Here is a 16,577-nt window from a genome sequence, read left to right as displayed (position 1 = left end):
TTTTTTGATGAACACTGCTGGAACCTTGTGGTATTTGTACATGGGACCTGTATGTAGTACCCGGTAAGGGCTGTTTCTGATAGTTCGCTGCCTCCAATTTTCCTTTGTCTTTGTTTATCTTGGCCCTGTCTGGTGATTATTGATGGAGGTTACACCATTGTAGAATGTGAACAGATTGGTATTAGGGATCAAAAATGCTCTTGGGATCAAAATAATTACACTTCAATTTGGTCAAGCATGATTATCAGGAATTCAGGGAGCTGGTACAAATATATCTGCTCCCTCTAAAAGCTGAAAGGGAATACCTTGTTTCTATTCAGGAACCATGCCTTGCACACAATCCCCTCCTCAGTCATGATGATGATGACTTCCAGTGAAGGCAGAATTCAAAGTGCAAAGTGTGTCAACCATTTCAGGCACATACAATGCTTCTGGATGGTGGAGGTTAGTCATCTCAGTCCAGTGCAGGTCTGCAGGACCCCCTCAGGATAGTGCCTTAGCCTCAACCATCTTCACCTGCTTCATGAAAGTCCTACACCATTAGATCAGAAGTGGATGTGATTCTTGATGATTGCACAATGTTCAGAACCATTTGCAGTTCCTCAGCTGTAGCAGCAGTCCAAGTTCATTTGCAGCAAGACCTGAAAAATATTCAAACTTGAGCTGATATGTGGCAAATAACATCCATGCCACACAAGTGTCCGGCAATGAAGAACTCCGAAGGAGAGAATTTATCTATCTCCCTTGACATTCAATGGCACATGAGTGTCCCCTCCATGTCCCACAGCATCCTGACTGAGAACCATGTCGTCGTTCCTTCACTGTCACTGGGTCAAAATTCTGTAACTCTGTCCCTAACAGCTCTGGTGTATACATGCACCAGATGGTTCTAGAAGGTAGTTCATCACCATGTTTTCAAGGGTAATTCAGAATAAGCCAATATTTTGGCCCCGTCAGTGAGGCATCTCATAATGAATTAAAAATTGGAAGCACCTCCATATTCACTTCACAGGAAGTCCTGGCTTCAACTTTCGAAGGTGACTAGGGATAGCCTATAAAGACTGGCCTTATAATTTACAGCCACATCTGAGCATGAACTGACAGAAATCCTCTCTGCCTCACCAAAATTGTATTGTCCTGTTTACTAGGTCAATACACACACAAAACATTTCGATCGAGCTTGGATGTGGAATGGTCATAACTTTCAAACCCATGGGGGAAAGCACGGTCGCTCAGTGGTTAGCACTGCTGCCTCACAGCGTCAGGGTCCCGGGTTCAATTCCTGCCTCAGGCGACTGTCTGTGCGGAGTTTGCACATTCTCCCCGTGTCTGCGTGGGCTTCCTCCGGGTGCTCCGGTTTCCTCCCACAGTCCAAAGATGTGCAGGTCAGGTGAATTGGCCATGCTAAATTGCCGAGGAGTTAGGTGCATTAGTCAGGGGTAAATATAGGGTAGGGGAATGGGTCTGGGTGGGTTATTCTTCAGTGGGTCAGTGTGGACTTGTTTGACTGAAGGGCCTGTTCCATAGTGTAGGTAATCTAATCAATCTATTTTGCGTGTAATATTCTATTTGCAACAGGCAATCCCAAAATTTCAGGATTTCTGTAGGTCATAGCGAGGCACTTTGCTCATTGTTGATGAATAAACATTTGATTTTTGCACAGAGGGTTGACCTCAGCAACCTCTGACCTTCGCCTTCTTGACACGGCACGGAAACTGGAGATGTATGGTGTCAGGCTCCATCCAGCCAATGATGGTGAAGGAACACAGATCAATCTGGCTGTTTTACATATGGGCATATTGGTCTTTCAGGTAGGTTAAACCCAGTGAATGGTGTAAATTATTTTGAAGAGAAAAGTACCTCACATGTGACATGAATTGCCTTGAGTCTCTGACCAGAATGTCATTATTGTTACGTTAGATGTTCCTGTGTTTCATTATGTAGAGTAGCTTTCTGTTCAGGCTATTTGTAGCCAAGGTCAATTTTCATGGAAACCAGATGAATCAGACATGGTTGGATTCTAAAACACTGGCACAGATCCTAGAGTCCCATGGAAAGAAAATGTCATGTTTTCCTGTTATCCAACAAGGACCAATCATAAATTTTGAGTTGAGATGGCCAAAACATCACTGGAACCCATGCTGATACATTCAGCTGCTGTGAACCTGCAATGCTCAGTGTTAGCTTCTCACATCCCAAGCTTACAACCCATTGAAAATAGCCTTTTAATTCTAGTCTGTTATTCATCCCTTATTTCTTCACATGACAATGGCTCTGCCTTCATCTGTAAATGCCAAAGTTCCCTCTCTAAATCATTGACAAGCAAAAGATGAAAGGTTATGAGGGGCAGAGGAGTAATCAAATTGCCATGACGACATTGAATGGCAGAGCAGTCAAAGGGCTGAGTGGTCTACTTCCCAATTTGTAAGTTCACACAGCTTTTGTCCCACACAACTCTCTCTTCTCAATTTAAGTGCATTGAGTATTGGAGTTGGGATGTCATGTGACAGTTGTACAGGAAATTGGTTCAGCCATTTTTGGAATAATGCACACAATTCAGGTCTCCGGCTATAGGAAGAATGTTGTTCAACTTTAAATGTTTCAGAAAATACTTACAAGCATGTTGCTGGGATTGGAGGGATGGAGCTATGGCGAGAGGCTGAATAGGCTGGGGCTATTTTCCCTGGTGCTGTAGGCGCTGAGGGTTGACTTTCTAGAGGTTTATAAGATTATGAGAGGCATGGATAGGGTGAATAGTCAAGGGGTTTTCCTCAGGGCAGGGGAGTTCAAAACTAGAGGCCATAGGTTTCAGGTAAGAAGGGAAAGAGGGACAACTTTTTCAGGCAGAGGATGGTGCGTGCATGGAATGAGTTGCGAGAGGAGGTGGTGGGAGTGGGTAAAATTACAACATTTAAAAGGCATCTGGATGGGATTATGAATGGAAAGGTTTAGAGGGATATGGTGTCTAGATTAGAGTGGTGCTGGTTAAACACAGCAGTTCAGGCAGCATCCAAGGAGCAGTAAAATCGGCGTTTCGGGCAAAAGCCCTTTCCTGATGAAGGGCTTTTGCCCGAAAAGTCGATTTTACTGCTCCTCGGATGCTGCCTGAACTGCTGTGTTTTTCCAGCACCACTCCAATCTAGACTCTGATTTCCAGCATCTGCAGTCATTGTTTTTACCCTTAGAGGGTTATGGGCCAAATGTTGGCAAATGGGACTAGATTAAATTAGGATTTCTGGTTGGCATGGACAAGGTGGACTGAAGGGTTTGTTTCTGGACTGTCCAACTCTGTAAGTATTATGACTGTATGTCTGCTCAAAATCTACCTCTTTGCCAAAATGTTCAGTCACCTGTGTCTAATTACCTCGCTAAGCTGCACTGAAGTACCCAGGGAGTTTGACTACAACAAAGGTCTTTTACAAATACAAGTTGTTGGTGTGATAGGTTAGATTTAAAGTTCCAACTCTCATTCCAGGGCAAGACAAAGATCAATACATTCAACTGGGCCAAAATACGCAAACTGAGTTTTAAGAAGAAACATTTCTTTATCAAGCTCCATTCCAACATTTTTGTAAGGTTTGCTTTTACTTCCATCATCGCTTGACATTAGCATGCATCAAGTGATTCTTTGTCTAATAACATTTTCTCTGTCCAACAATGACAGACCGCCTCATGCAAGGACTCCTTGGAATTCCTGATGGCAAGTCGTAATGCGTGCAAGCACTTCTGGAAGACCTGTGTTGAATATCATGCTTTCTTTAGGCTTCCTGAAGAACCCAGATCAAAACCCAAGCCCATTCTTTACAGCAAAGGATCCAACTTTCGATACAGGTACAGGGGTACTGTGGAGAATTCTCCCCAGGTATAATGTTCCTTGTTGCACTGAAGTACCTCATTATTTACTGAAGTTAAAATCAATTGTTCAAGAACAAGTCTCATTTTGTAATATCAGACATATGCTTTTGCCTCAGATTGGGTTAGATTAGATTCCCTACGATGTGGAAACAGGCCCTTTGGCCCAACAAGTCCACACCGACCCTCCAAAGAGTAACCCACCCAGACCCATTTCCCTCTGATTAATGCACCTAACACAGTGGGCAATTTAGAATGGCCAATTCACCCGACCCGCACATCTTTGGACTGTGGGAGGAAACCGGTGCACTCGGAGGAAACCCACGCAGACACAGAGAGAATATGCAAACTCCACACAGTCAGTCACCCGAGGCTGGAATCAAACCTGGATCCCTGTGCTGTGAGGCAGCAGTGCTAACCACTGAGCCACCATGCTGCCCCAGCTACAGTTCAAGTCCCACTCCTGAAAGTCAGATATGTAATAAAGTTTACATTTCAGACCTGTGCAAAGATTATACTGGTTTGATGTATCAGGTTTATTCACAGTCTTTTAACATGTATCACACACTTTGGGTCCAGCTTCCAGCTCTGTTGAGTGCTCAGTAGCAGTGGTGTGTACCATCTACAAGATGCACTGCAGAAATTCAGGGAGCAGACAGCACCTTCCAAACCCATGACCACTTTCATCTGGAACAAGATGGGCAGCAGATACATTGAAACAGTACAAGTTCCCCTCCAAGCCACTCCCCATTCTGCAAATAAGTGGCAGATGGAATACAATGAGAGAAAGTGTGAGGTTATGGTTTGGTAAGAAGAATAGAGTTGTGGACTATTTCTAAACAGGGAAATGAAGCACAGAGGGATTTAGAAGTACTAGTTCAGGTTTCTCTTAGAGGTTAGCATTCAGATTCGGTCAGCATTTAGGAAGTCAAATGCAATGTTAGCATACATTTCATGAGGGCTAGAATACTAGAGCAGAGGTGCACTGCTGAAGCTGGCTTTGGTCAGACCACACTTGGAATATTGTGAGCAGTTTTGGGCCCCATAACTAAGGAAGGATGTGCTGGCATTGGAGGGAGGTCCAGAGGATGTTTACAAGAATGATCCCAGGGATGAAGGGTTTGTCACATGAGGAGCAGTTGAGGTCTCTGGGTCTGTACTCAGTGGAATTTAGAAGGATGAGGGGAGATCTCATTGAAAAGTGTGCAAGATGTGTCTCCAGCTGCAGCCCCCTGGAAGCCTGAGTTTCTGGACACTGGGGACACTGTCTGGGGATACTGTGGAGCATGTGCAAGGTGGAGAGTATCATGGATAGTAGATATAGAGAGGTGGTCACACGACAGACTCAAACTCCACAGGCAGGAAGAGAATGGGGTGACCACCAGATAGAGCAGGAGATCAAAGCAGGCAGTGCAGTAATCTCCTGTGGCTATCCCCCTGGAAAACAGATATACCATTTTGGATACTGTTGAGGAGAATGGCCTCTTAGGGGATAACAACCGCAGCCAAATTCATATTTTCTTTGACGAGGTGACACAGGCAGTGGCTGAGGGTGGTGCTGTGGATGTTGAATATTTGGATATTCAGAAAGCATTTGAAAGGGAGTGACATGGCAGGTTGGTTAGAAAGTTAAAAATGATTGGGATTGATGGGTGCTTAGCAGCATGGATTGGAAGTTGGCTAAAAGACAGCAAACAGATGGTAGGTATTAATGGGCATTTCTCAGATTGGGTTCGAGTTGAAATTGGTGTTCTCCAAGACTTGGGTGTGGCACCTTCGTTTTTTTCTGATTTATATAAGTGATTTGAAGATGGGTGTTGAGAGCAAAATCTTGAACTTTGCAGATGATACTAAGTGAGAGAGAATAGTAAATTGTGAGGATGATGCTGAGTGACTTCAGAGGGACATTGACAAATTGGCAAAATGGGCAAACATCTAGTAGATGAATTTCAATGCAGAGAAATGTGAGGTAATGCATTTTGGTAGAACAAACACAGAAAAACTATACAGGCTCAATTGTACAACTTTGAGGGGAGTACAGGACCAGTGGGGTTCACATGCATGAATCTCTGAAGGTGGCCAGGTAAGTTGAAAGAGTTGTTCAGAAGATTTATAGGATCTTTGGGTTTATAAGTAGAGGCATATAGTTTAAAACCTCGACAAATCATTGGTCAGACCACAGTTGGAGTATTGTGTTCAGTTCTGGATGTTAAGGAAAGAATGTTAAAGCCCTGAAGAGAGTGCAAAGGTGATTTACTAGAATGATCCCAGGAATTAAGGATTTTAGATGCAAGGAAAGATTAGAGAAATTGGGCTATTTGTCCTTGGAGTAGAAAAGATTAAGAGGTGACATTATGAGGTGTTCAAAATTGTGAAGAATTTTGACAGGGTAAAGAAGGATATTCTGGTTCCACAAGTTGGTATATTAGTAACTAGGGTTCACAGTTTCAAGATTGTCAGCAAGAGAACTAGGAGTGAGATGAGGGGAAACTTTTTTTGTTAGAGAGTTGTCAGGATTTGGAATGCACTGGTTGACAGAATGGTGGAGGCAGATTCCATGGGAGGTTTTAAAAGAGAATTTTTAAATATGTATTTGAAAATGGTGAAGTTAGAGAGCTGGAGAGTGGGACTAGCTGGGTAGCTCTTTCAAGAGCCAATGCTGACAAGATGGGTCAAATAACCTCCTTCTGTATTGTAAATTTTTATGATTGTATATGATCCAGGTTAACACTCTCTCAGTACATCACTGAAATGTCTTTCAGGAGACATATTAAACCAAAGCATTGTCTGCCCTTTCAAGTGAACTTAAAGTGAACTTTCAAGTGAACTCATCAGCCACAATAACTGGCTGACGAGGGAAGTTAAGAAACATATAAAGTTAAAAGAGAAAAAGTATAACATAGCAAAGATAAGTGGGAAAACGGAGGACTGGGAAGCTTTTAAAGAACAACAGAGGATTACTAAGAAGGAAATACGCAGAGAAAAAATGAGGTACGAAGGTAAACTGGCCAATAATATAAAGGAGGATAGTAAAAGTTTTTTTAGGTACGTGAAAAGCAAAAAAATGGTTAAGACTAAAATTGGGCCCTTGAAGACAGAAACAGGGAACAAAGAATATAACAGGGAACAAAGAAATGGCAGAAGAATTGAATTGGTACTTCAGATCTGTGTTCACTGGGGAAGACACAAGCAATCTTCCTGAGGTAATAGTGGCTGAAGGACCTGAACTGAAGGGAATTTATATTTGCCAGGAATTGTTGTTGGAGAGACTGTTAGGTTTGAAGGTTGATAAGTCTCCGGGGCCTGATGGTCTACATCCCACGGTACTGAAGGAGGTGGCTCGAGAAATTGTGGATGCGTTGGCGATTATTTTCCAGAGTTTGATAGATTCAGGATCAGTTCCTGCGGATTGGAGGGTGGCTAATGTTGTCCCACTTTTTAAGAAAGGTGAGAGAGAGAAAGCAGGAAATTATAGACCAGTTAGTCTGACCTCAGTGGTGGGAAAGATGCTGGAGTCAATTATAAAGGATGAAATTACGACACATCTGGATAGCAGTAACAGGATAGGTCAGAGTCAGCATGGATTTATGAAGAGGAAATCATGCTTGACTAATCTTCTGGAATTTTTTTAGTATGTAACTCTGAAGATGGACGAGGGAGATCCAGTAGATGTAGTGTACCTGGACTTTCAGAAAGTTTTTGATAAAGTCCCACATAGGAGGTTAGTGAGTAAAATTAGGGTGCATGGTATTGGGGGCAAAGTACTAACTTGGATTGAAAGTTGGTTGGCTGATAGGAAACAAAGAGTAGTGATAAACAGCTCCATTTTGGAAAGGCAGGCAGTGACCAATGGGGTACCGCATGGATAGTACTGGGACCGCAGTTTAGGTTCGATGGGCCAAAGGACCTCTATCCGCCCTGTAGGGATTCTGTGATTCTATGAGCTCTCCCTGCCATCCTGCCTATTATTTTCCTCTGAGGCAGAATCATGAAAACAGAAGGTCTCTTTATTATTCACATTTCTTTGAGAGTTTGATGTGCACAAAGATATTCAAACAAAGCATACCTAGGTCATGAAAGGCGATATATAAAGAGAAATTCTTTCTTTAACTTTTCTCTCTTGTTTCAGTGGAAGAACGCAAAAGCAACTGGCTGAGTATCTTAGCAAAGGAGATTTTAAGAAAGTGCCATTTGAAAGGTAATGTTCAAGACACTGTCTGTCTCAAAATTCAGGATCATCGCTTATTTCCTACATAACATTATGATGTGGAAGTGGAGATACCAGTGTTAGACTGGGGTGGACAAAGTTAAAAATCACACGACACCAGATTATAGTCCAACAGGTTTATTTGGAAGCACAAGCTTTCGGAGCGATGCTCCTTAGTCAGGTAGCTACCTGATGAATGAGCAGTGCTCCGAAAGCTTGTACTTCCAAATAAACCTGTTGGATTAAAACCTGGTGTTGTGTGATTTTTGATTTTAATATTGTGCTGATCACTGAACCAGGTCAATCCATCCAGCACAGTGAGGCTCCACATGACCCTCCCTGTATCAACTTTATTTATCACAACTTATCACCATATCCTGCTCTTTCTTTCTCATTCATCTGCTTACCTTAAAGCCATTTGTTCTGGTTCAAATACACCAGGTGATGGTGAGTTCTACCTTCCTTACTCTCTGGTTGGTGTTTGCTCCTCTTTAAATTATAATGGTCTGTCAATTGTAATAGGGTGGCTCAGTGATGAGCACTTCACCCTCACAGACCCAGGGATCTGGGTTCGATTCCAGCCTTGTGCGACTCTCTGTGTGGAGTTTGCGCATTCTCCCCTTGTCTGCGTGGGTTTCGACCGGATGCTCCGGTTTCCTCCCATAGTCCAAAGCTGTGCAGGTAAGGTGGATTGACCATAGAAAATTCAAGGTTGCAGATAGGAGATGGATTTGGGCGGGATGCTGTTTGGAGGATTAGAATGGGCTGAATGGCCTGCTTCCACATTTCTATGAACTTCGATGTGTGTAGTGTCAGTTTGTCCTGAGTCAGAAGATTGTGGAATTGGGAGATATTTGAACTGGCTGTGTAACATTTGAAGGATTCATACTTACTGAGTCTCAGGTGGAACAAAGACAAACCCTTCAAGGTCAGGGATGGATCAGGGATCTTGTTGCAAACACCATTGTCCGACGTTCATCCCTCAAGTAAACGTCACCTTAGCCACTTACGTTGACTTCTCACCTCTGAGATATGGCTTGGAGATATGGCCAAAATTAAAAATCACCTGGTGAAGGAGCAGTGCTCCGAAAGCTAGTGCTTCCAAATAAACCTGTTGGACTATAACCTGGTGTGGTGTGATTTTTAACCTCTGAGACAGATAGCTTTCCATTCAAAACTTCCAAAATGTGAGACAGTATTCCCGTCTGGCCCTCCAGTGCAGCGCTGAGGGACTGCTGCTCTGTTAATGGTACATCCTTCAGATGGGAAGATAGACAGAGGATCTATCTCCCCTCTCAAATGAACATTAAAGATCCTATGGAAATATTTTGAAAAAGGGGAGGGCATGATGTTTATTTGAATGCTGTGCCTTTATGATGCTGTTTGTCTTTTCATCGGTGCTTTTCAGGAGGCCTGGTAATGTACAATCTGAGGAAGATTCATCAGGAACAGGCCTTGAGCTGGGGTTACAGGTCAGTGATGTAATGATTCTAAAATGACTGTGTTCTCAATTCACTCTTGTATTAATAAATTGCTTCAAAAATCATGACTAAAAGATCAAACAGGAGAAAGTGAGGACTGCAGATGCTGGAGATCAGAGTTGAAAAATGTGTTGCTGGAAAAGCACAGCAGGTCAGGCAGCATCCAAGGAGCAGGAGAATTGACGTTTCAGGCATAAGCCCTTCTTCAAAGATCAAAGATCAAATAGCCAGATCAGATTCTGATGCATTGAGTTTCTGTCATACTGTAACTTCAGTGTAAGAGCCAAATTGGGCCAAAGCTTTTGTTCTTGGATACAAACTTGAAATTAAACCCAAAGAAACATGCATTGCTTTCATTCTACCAGTGTTAGGGTTAATGGTGGGTGTCTCTTCCCAAGGATGGGGGATTTCAAGACTAGAGGACATAGTTATAAGGTGAATGGAGAGAAATTTTAAAGACATGAGGGGCAAATGTTTTACATAGAGGGTGGTTTGCGTGTGGAATAAACTCCCAGAGGAAGTGCTAGCTATGTGTACAGTTACAACATTTAAAGGACACTTAGATAAGTACATGAATTAGAAAGGTTTAGATGGATATGGGCCAGGAGCAGGCAGGTGGAACTAGTTTAGTTTGGGATTATGTTCAGCATGTTCTGGTTGGACTGAAGTGTCTGTTTCTGTGCTGTACGACCATGACTATATGTTCAGGAATTCAGGTTTACAAACTGAGCAAAGATCAGTGTAGACAAGATAACAGGACCCAGAGACACCTCTTTGAGCCTTTGTCCATCCAGTACAACAGTAACATGCTGCCGTCAAAGAAGCTTTTCCATTTTCATTGTAAATTCCAATGCCTTCAGACCAGGTCATTGAGGATTTTCTTTTATCCCAAAAGACCAGACGGATTAGATTCTTTTCAATTCTGCTCTATCTAAAGATCATGAGTATATCACTGAGGAAGTGCAATTGGGAGGATGATTATATTTGAGAATGGGAGACATGGGCAGCTTTGTGAGTAGCAATTTTCTCATCTGCAAGTGTGGATGGATGTGGGTATAACATTGGCCATATCATTGTGTGTGATTCACTCCTACTTAAAACTGGCCCCTTTTTAGAACGTAATTGTTCAGGTTTGGTTTGCAGAAGTTTCTGAATGCAAATGTGGACAATTCTGCAGATGGGTATAATCACCATGCCCATCTCTTAATCATAAAATAGTGTTTATTTCGCTTAATGTTTGTGTTTATTGAGCACAATACTGTATGATTTTGCAAAATGGGTGACAGTGAGTCAGCAGCCCACTTTCCATTACTCCCTGTTAGTTCCTATTGAACAGGCTGCCAACTTATGGTTATGGTTACTTATGGTGACCCATTTACACTAACACACAAAGTCAAGATCAATCCCTTCCCTCCGCCTCAAATCACTCTGCTTCATTGATAACCTCTGAAGAATTATATTGTGTCTTATTCAGGTCAAGGGATTGCCACATGACCTTCAGGGCATTGGGCAACCAGGAAACATCCAGGATAAGATGGAGCCAAAGGTAGCACAGAGATGGAGGAAGGAGTCGGCAGTGGAGATTGTGTTTAGCACTGAACTGGAGAGGTCCAAGCCCGAGGCGGACCCAGCATCAGAACCTCTCTCCAGCCGCAATGTCTCCATTCCTTCCATCAGTGACACTGGGACCAAGAAGGATCTGGTGCAACTGCAAAAAAGCAGGTTACAGTTTCTGACTAACCGTACCAGGAAGGACACTGATGCAGCAGAGTTAACACGTGGGAACGCACCCAAGTTCACAATAGGGAGCCAATGCATCAGCGATAATTTCCCGAATTCAGACACTTTAATGGATGGATCTCTCCAACCGACGCAGCACATGTCAACGGATGAAGAAATTGTTAGACTTTCGGGTGTAGCTCGCCCAGTCAGCTTACCCGCTTCCAGCTTCTTAGCCAATTATGGGTTCTACCAGCGGGCTGTGATGAGGGGTAGCTATGGCAACACTCTGAATGCAGTGAAGGAGGAGGACAACCAACAGGATGACAGTCTACTGCCTTCCAAAAGGTCACGCAGCCAATCGGATGTGAAGACCCTCGGCCTAGTCCATGTGCCAGAGTTAAGGCCCCTGTCTCACTTGTTGCCCTTGGGTCGGAGACAGGCTCTCAGTAAACTGAGTCCTGTGCATCCAGTGCACGGGATGCTACAACGCCGAGAGGTCCTGCAGACAACAGAACGATACATCAGCAGTGGCACGGAGTCCAGCGACTCAGACTCGGAAATAATCAGCCCCTACTTCCATCCTCGTCTTTTCGGCAAAGCTCTGCGATCCTCAGCACTGAAAGGAGGTCGGTTTTCCTCAGCCTGCCTCCAGTTAGATGAAGCGGCTTCACTCGATCCAAATTGTGCTGACAAGCTCAGACACCTGACGATCTACACTGACTTCATTTAGCCTGGGGTCGACCCAGCTACACAGCTTCCTCGTCCTGTCACCAATCCAACTATTGTCATTGCCATCACCATGACCACAAGTTGACTGTTGTTGGAGTTCTGTCAGCATCTCCATAAGACAATGACCTGAATTGTGAGATTGTGTGTTGGACTCTCCCTGATCTCTCTTTCATTACTATGTTGTCTACTGTGAAGGGCACACTCCATGTAGTTTATGGACAATATTGGTCATTTAAACAATTCACTCATCTACTGTTTGATGGTAACTTGTCCATCAAGAATATTGTTCTCCTCTGTTAAAAATCTAATGTTATTGCTCCTTTTATGAGAAGACTTAGTTAATTAACTAGCATTACTATTGACTTGAAGGTAGTGGTGTCTGTTGCTAATGTAACAGGTTTAGCATCATTCATGGTAGTTATGCTAGTTATATTCAGTCCCTCTCTAATGCTGCCACAAACATGTTCTAGAGAAATATTAAAGGCTATGGCACAGATAAAAGCTGTGGAAATATATTGCATGGTAGATGTCAGGTATACCTCCAGGGCTACCTCAGTGCAGGCTGTAACGACATTTGTGTAATACAACCTTATTGATAGTGAGTGATAATAGAAATCCTTTTAGTGTGGAAGCAGGCCATTCAACCCATTGAATCCACCCTGACCTTCTGAAGAGCATCCCACCCAGACCTAACCCGTCCATCCTAGAAACCCATGCAAACACACAGAGAATGTGCAAAACCTTCAGGCCCCTGACACTGTGAGGCAACAGTGCTGACTATTGAGCCACTGCACCACCCTATGGGATCATTCTATTCATTTTCTCATCTTTCTCTGTTCCGAATTAGGACGCAGTTTTACAGAAATAATGCTTTAATTCCTTGAGCGTTATAATTTTAACTAATAAACACAAAGCCGTCTTTCTGGCAAATTTATATCAAAAGAAAGGATAAATGTTTATTTCAGAAAACACCTGAAATGTAATCATAACAAACCCTCAATGACCATATTTTGGATGTCCTCAGAAATTTATAAGAAAAGATGATTTTGAAAGGTGCAACTTCCACTTAAATTAGTCAAAGAATTAGAAATAAAAGGTCATTTCCAATCAGTTCTCAAGAAAATAGTTGAAACATTGAAAAATTCTCTCACAGTATCCCGGGGAGAAACGAAGGCCACAGGTTTCTGGTGAAGTAGTTCACATGGGTTCACCCCAAACAGCAATAAACTTCTGGCTTTTCAGACAAGGTCAAGGCTCTTGTAATTATAATCATGTTCTGGAAGGTAAAGCAAACAAACCCCAATTCTCTGTTTATGTTGACCCTTGAGGCAGTTTCCTCCCTTGTATTGGGCTAGAGATAGCTTTCCTTTGGCCTTCACATCCCAGACTGACTTAATGGACTATCCATGGCCATCTCAAATTAATTTCAGTCATGTGACAACAATAATGGCGTAATCAGGGCCCACCTAATCGGGTGATGCCAGATAATTGATATACAATGAAGACCATGAATATTCCTGTCTTGACTAGCCTCCTGAATATCTTTATTTGAACGTCAATCATCGTGGGCCATCAAATCTAATGAACAATTAAAATGGAAAGGACTGTCACTAACATCTGGAAAAACCACGTACATTTTATTTTCCAGAGTCATGTCAGAATCATAGTATCCCTACAATGTGGAAGCAGACCATTTGGCACATAAAGTCTACACTGCCCCTCTGAAGAGCATTCCACCCAGACCCACCCCGGACTGTCCCTGTGACCCTGTGTTTCCATTGGCCAATCCACCTACCCTGCACGTTCCTGGACATTATGGGGAGGTTTAGCATGGCCAATCCACCCAACATACACATATTTGGACTGTGGGAAGCAACCCACATAGGCACAGTGAGAATATCTGTGTGGAAATGGCACAGTCGCCTGAGGGTGGAGTTGAACTCAGTTTTCTAGCACTCAGGCAGCAGTGCTAACCTCTGAGTCACTGTGCCAATCACACTGGGTCACAACATGACGTTAGTCCCTGTCTGGAAAAAAAACTCAAAATGAGTTCACCTCACCTAATGGAATACATTTTGTCAATATGAATATCCAAATTTCAGGTTAGTTTTTCCAAGTAAAGGGCCTATTAGTTTAACACATCTCAGATGATGTGGCCATGACAGAGCATATGGGCCTACAAAAATTCCAAAGAAAATGCCTCATCACAAATGTTGTACTCCCCCTACTGAAAACCTGAAGCTTTGCAGGATAAACTCCGGTGGCAGTGTCACAGTCCTAGTTATAACGTGCAGAGTCCTCAGCTAAACTCGCATTTGCAACCATTGTTAAATGACTGTATCTGTGCGAACACTGTAATATAACTGCAATTGACCAGCTGAGTTGTACCCCACGTACGTAAGTGTACAGAGAGCACTGTAATGATGGAACCCTGTATTAGGTGTATGTAGTACTGTATTTTGCCAAAACTTGATTAGTTGTTGTGGCAGGGGAGTCATTTGGCCCATTGAGACTATTCCAGTTCTCTGCAGAGCAATCCAGCCAGTCCCAAACAACATCATTGGAAAGGATACAGTCAGATAAAATAGGATGGAAGATTCTGTTTTTCTCCCCTTCTCAGGAAATGTGCTTCATAGAATCCATTAATGTGTTGAAGAAAATATTTAATAAACTTGCTTGTACAAGATGTCATAATAAGATTGGCATATTCATTCTAAGATAATGCAGAGTGCTTGACTGATGAGTGTGGGACAGAGTTTCAGAGGGACAAGATTACCATTAAATTGGCTTGAGGTTTCTTTTTGTGAATGATATTGTATAAACTTTGTGCCACGACCATTGGTTTGGCCATCCGCATCCAGCATCTCTTTGGGCTTATTTGAAACTTTTGCTGCTTTTCTTCCTCTGTCTTTGGGAGTTGCGATTTTTACACATCCCTTAAAGATACTCCATCAATGTTCCATAGAGTGAAAGCTCCAATTGCCCCAAGAATGCAAACTCAATTAAGTTTAATACAAAAAAAGCTAGATCTGTTCAAGTGATTGTAACATTGTTGGATTGTTCCTCATCCTGACTCAGATTCTACTGTTGCCATAGAGATTTTCAGCTCATAAAATTACAGTCATTACATTTCAGTTAAGATCACGCACGGTAGCTCAGTGGTTAGCACTGTTGCCTCACAGCACCAGGGACCCAGGTTCGATTCTTGCCTCAGGCGATTGTGTGTGTGTGTGCGGTTTGCACGTTCTTCCGGTGTCTGCATGGGTTTCCTCTGAGTGCTCCGGTTTCCTCCTGGAAATTCGGTGAATTGGCCATGCTAAATTGCCCATAGTGTTAGGTGCATTAGTCAGAGGGAAATGGGTCAGGGTGGGTTACTCTTCTGAGGGTCAGTGTGGAGTTGTTGGGCCGAAGGGCCTGTTTCCACACTGTAGAGAATCTAATCTAATCACAGATCTCCCAATGTGTTGTACTGTTGATGGAGAAATCTAGCAACCAATCTGTGCACAGCAAGCTCCCACCAACTTGATAATGACCAAATATCTTTTTTTGCAGTTGTTTCAATGATAATTATTTCATTGAAATAACACCATGGTGTGTGTTACCATCTACCCGAGAGGTTTAATCTTGTATTCAGTGTACTTCTGACAGTGCAGCGCTCCCTCAGTATCGAGCAGGAAAGCAATGGAGATGACCTGCTCAGATTTCTGGAATGGGACTTGAACCTGCAACTTCTGACTCAGAAATGTGGTTACTACAATCAAGCTAACAGCTTATAATAATGTTTGCAATAAAGTTTTGAACAGATTCTCCATCATAAAGAAGTGAATGTACGAGAAGCATGGAAGTCTTACAGCGTGCAAACAAGCCATTGGGCCTATAAAGATCACACCGACATCCCGAAGGGCACCCGACTCGACTCAGCCACTCCCCCCACCCCACCCCTTAACTCCACATTCAGATGGCCAATCCACCTAACCTGCACATCTTTGGACTGTGGGAGGAAACCCATGCAAACACAGGAAGAATATGCAAACCCCATACAGGGTCACCAAAGGGTGTTATTGAATGGGTCCCTGGCTGCCATTTGCCCAATTTTGGAATTTCTCAAACCTACAAATTAGAAATCCTTCTGAAACCGATCAGGCACAATTGGCCTTCTATAATTTAGTTGCTTATAACAGTCAGATTGACAAACAGGTTCTAAGGCAGGAAAATGAGCAGTGTTTCTGATTGCGGGGACACTCAAGGTGATGTGAGGAAACATCTCTCAAAAGGGGAGGCGAGGGGGCGGAATGGAAATTTGCCAAACTGACTCCCAAAATGTCGTTAAGGCTACAGATCAATTGAAAATTATAAACTAAGGGTCACTTTTCTTTGCATGTAAAAGTTTAAGAGATGTTCAGTTTAAGAAAAGGAATCGAGTCAGCTGAATGATCACACAGGGTTCAGATCAGCAGGAGAGAAGAGTGAGTTGAAAGAACTGAATGACTACTGTGGTTCCTTCTGGGTAAAAAAATCACTAAGTATGACATCATTCCAAAACAGAATCCATAATTTCTAACAAATGCTCAAAATACATAAAGATG

General features: G+C 42.9%; 1 protein-coding gene across 2 annotated transcripts in view; it reads left to right on the top strand.

Annotated features, from left to right (window-relative positions):
• Positions 1 to 14,653, top strand: part of LOC122557065 (FERM domain-containing protein 7-like) — a 69,459-nt gene extending 54,806 nt beyond the window's left edge. For both annotated transcript variants that reach the window (XM_043704334.2, XM_043704335.2), the window contains exons 8-13: positions 1,664 to 1,811; positions 3,476 to 3,571; positions 3,665 to 3,831; positions 7,982 to 8,050; positions 9,468 to 9,531; positions 11,015 to 14,653. In XM_043704334.2, the coding sequence (XP_043560269.2) occupies positions 1,664 to 1,811; positions 3,476 to 3,571; positions 3,665 to 3,831; positions 7,982 to 8,050; positions 9,468 to 9,531; positions 11,015 to 11,992 (1,522 nt within the window). In that variant the 3' untranslated portion in view covers positions 11,993 to 14,653. The remainder of the gene's footprint in view (positions 1 to 1,663; positions 1,812 to 3,475; positions 3,572 to 3,664; positions 3,832 to 7,981; positions 8,051 to 9,467; positions 9,532 to 11,014) is intronic.
• The last annotated feature ends 1,924 nt before the right edge of the window (positions 14,654 to 16,577 follow it).

The sequence above is a fragment of the Chiloscyllium plagiosum genome, unplaced genomic scaffold (assembly GCF_037043375.1).
Source record: "Chiloscyllium plagiosum isolate Xiang-an unplaced genomic scaffold, Cpla_swu_hap1 HiC_scaffold_11, whole genome shotgun sequence".
NCBI lineage: Eukaryota > Metazoa > Chordata > Chondrichthyes > Orectolobiformes > Hemiscylliidae > Chiloscyllium > Chiloscyllium plagiosum.
Note: the sequence above shows the minus strand (reverse complement) of the source record. Positions and strands in the feature narration are given on the sequence as shown.